The 1,642-nt window shown below is 62.2% G+C and overlaps 1 protein-coding gene across 2 annotated transcripts in view; it reads right to left on the bottom strand.

Annotated features, from left to right (window-relative positions):
- Positions 1-1,219, bottom strand: part of SLC44A2 (solute carrier family 44 (choline transporter), member 2) — a 40,103-nt gene extending 38,884 nt beyond the window's left edge. For both annotated transcript variants that reach the window (XM_015565331.1, XM_015565332.1), the window contains exon 1: positions 1,093-1,219. In XM_015565331.1, coding sequence (XP_015420817.1) covers positions 1,093-1,204 — 112 coding nt within the window. In that variant the 5' untranslated portion in view covers positions 1,205-1,219. The remainder of the gene's footprint in view (positions 1-1,092) is intronic.
- Positions 1,220-1,642: the final 423 nt, after the last annotated feature.

Genomic DNA, 1,642 nt, shown 5'->3' with positions numbered 1-1,642 from the left:
ATTCACTGTATCCTGTCCTTCGCTTCACAGCACTTACAACAACCTAGCATTACATCTTTATTCCCTTGTCCACTCCCTGCGGTCAAGGATTCTGCTCTGTTCGCCGTTGTATACTCAGTGTCCAGACCCCACCTTATAAGATGCTCAATAAATGTTTGTAGATAGAATGTGCTCCCGGCGCCCAGCATAAGGTCTGCTGGGCACAGAGGTCCCTTGTCTCGGTTGTGAGCCTGGCAGGGCTGGGAGGGTTTGCTCAGGCCCATCCATGGCTACCTCCCTTTGGGCAGACTCAAGGCTGGCTGAATAACATCATTGTCCACTCTGTCCCCCATCCCGACTGCAGTCTGGCCTCATGGAGCCCAAAGATTTCTCAGGTGCCGCCTACAGGCAGGCCGGGCCAGGCCTGGAGCCCAGACTAAAATTTGAAGATCAGAGATAGCTGGCCACAGCCCAGGGATGCACAGCATGGGCCACTGCAGGATCTGGGGCTTGAGCCAAAACCAAGAACAAGGGAGACCCTTAGGAGACTGGCAAGTTCAAGCAAGAAGGGGAGTGGCTGGGTGGTAGCCAGGTCCCCTGCCTCCCTCTTGAGAGGGCGGGGCAGGGAGTGTCCCAGCCTCCCCCAGATGTGTCTCTGCAGCCTCCTGAGGCCACAGTCTCTAGGGGGTGGGACTTGGGGGAGGGGAGGGAGAGAGGCACAGCTCTGCCACATTTGTTTTTCATTTTTGAGTGGTTTCCGGCCCCTTCCCCAAGGCCATTCAGTCTTACAGTTTCCAGGAAGTTTCTGTCACACTACGAGGGTGGCAGGGCCTCTCTGCCCCAAGGCACTGCCTTGTGGGGCGTGTGACCCGATCGGCCCTCGGGACACAAAAGGGAGAAGAGAAAGGAGAAACTGAGGACTGTTCCTCCCAGTCCCCGCCGTGGGAACCAGAGGAAGAGAAGCGCAACAGGGCGTGGTTGGGGAGGGGCCTCATCTTGGCTCCAGTCCCTGCGCCCTGAGGTGCAGGCCGCCTTCAGAGGCTCCGGGGAGGGGGCACCCCCAACCCTTTGCACAGGGCAGGGAAAGTTAGCCAATGGTTTCCGGCTTCCTACCTGCCCCCGCACCGGAGGCGCCCCGGTTTCCGCCCTCCCCAGGCGGCGGGCCAGACCCGATGGGCTCCCACCCTTGCATTCGGTCTGCCGAGTCTTGCCTCAGTTTCCCCATCGAGCCAAAAGCCCGTGCCGGCGACCTCCAGAGGGATGTGGGCAGGAGTAAGAAGTGGACAAAGGGGACTGGAAGAGGAGGGGGGTTGGGAGAGGTTGGGGCCCTGTCCCTTTGCGAAGCCCAGGTCGCCGCGCCTCCCCTCCCCCGCCGGGCATCTGAGCCACCCAGATAACGGGACCTCCCCGGGCGGAGCATGCGCGTGCGTCCCGGCCCGTCGGCCCGAGGGAGAGCAAGGGTTCCCCGGAGGGTCCGCAGGGCGACAGGGAGTGAAGAGGGGGAGTGGGCACGGCGCAGGGAGGGATGCAGGCCCTGGGAGCAGGATGAGGCCGCGGCTGCAGCGCGGGCGTTTAAGATCTCAGATGTGCCCCTCCTCCGAGGGCCCCCCCAACTCGGCAAAGGCGGCCACGGGTCAGAGGCGGCTCCTACCGTAGGCTCCGT

This window comes from Myotis davidii, unplaced genomic scaffold, assembly GCF_000327345.1.
Source record: "Myotis davidii unplaced genomic scaffold, ASM32734v1 scaffold1439, whole genome shotgun sequence".
Taxonomy (NCBI): Eukaryota; Metazoa; Chordata; class Mammalia; order Chiroptera; family Vespertilionidae; genus Myotis; species Myotis davidii.
The sequence above is the reverse complement of the archived record's forward strand: the minus strand, read 5'-3'. Positions and strand labels throughout refer to the sequence as shown.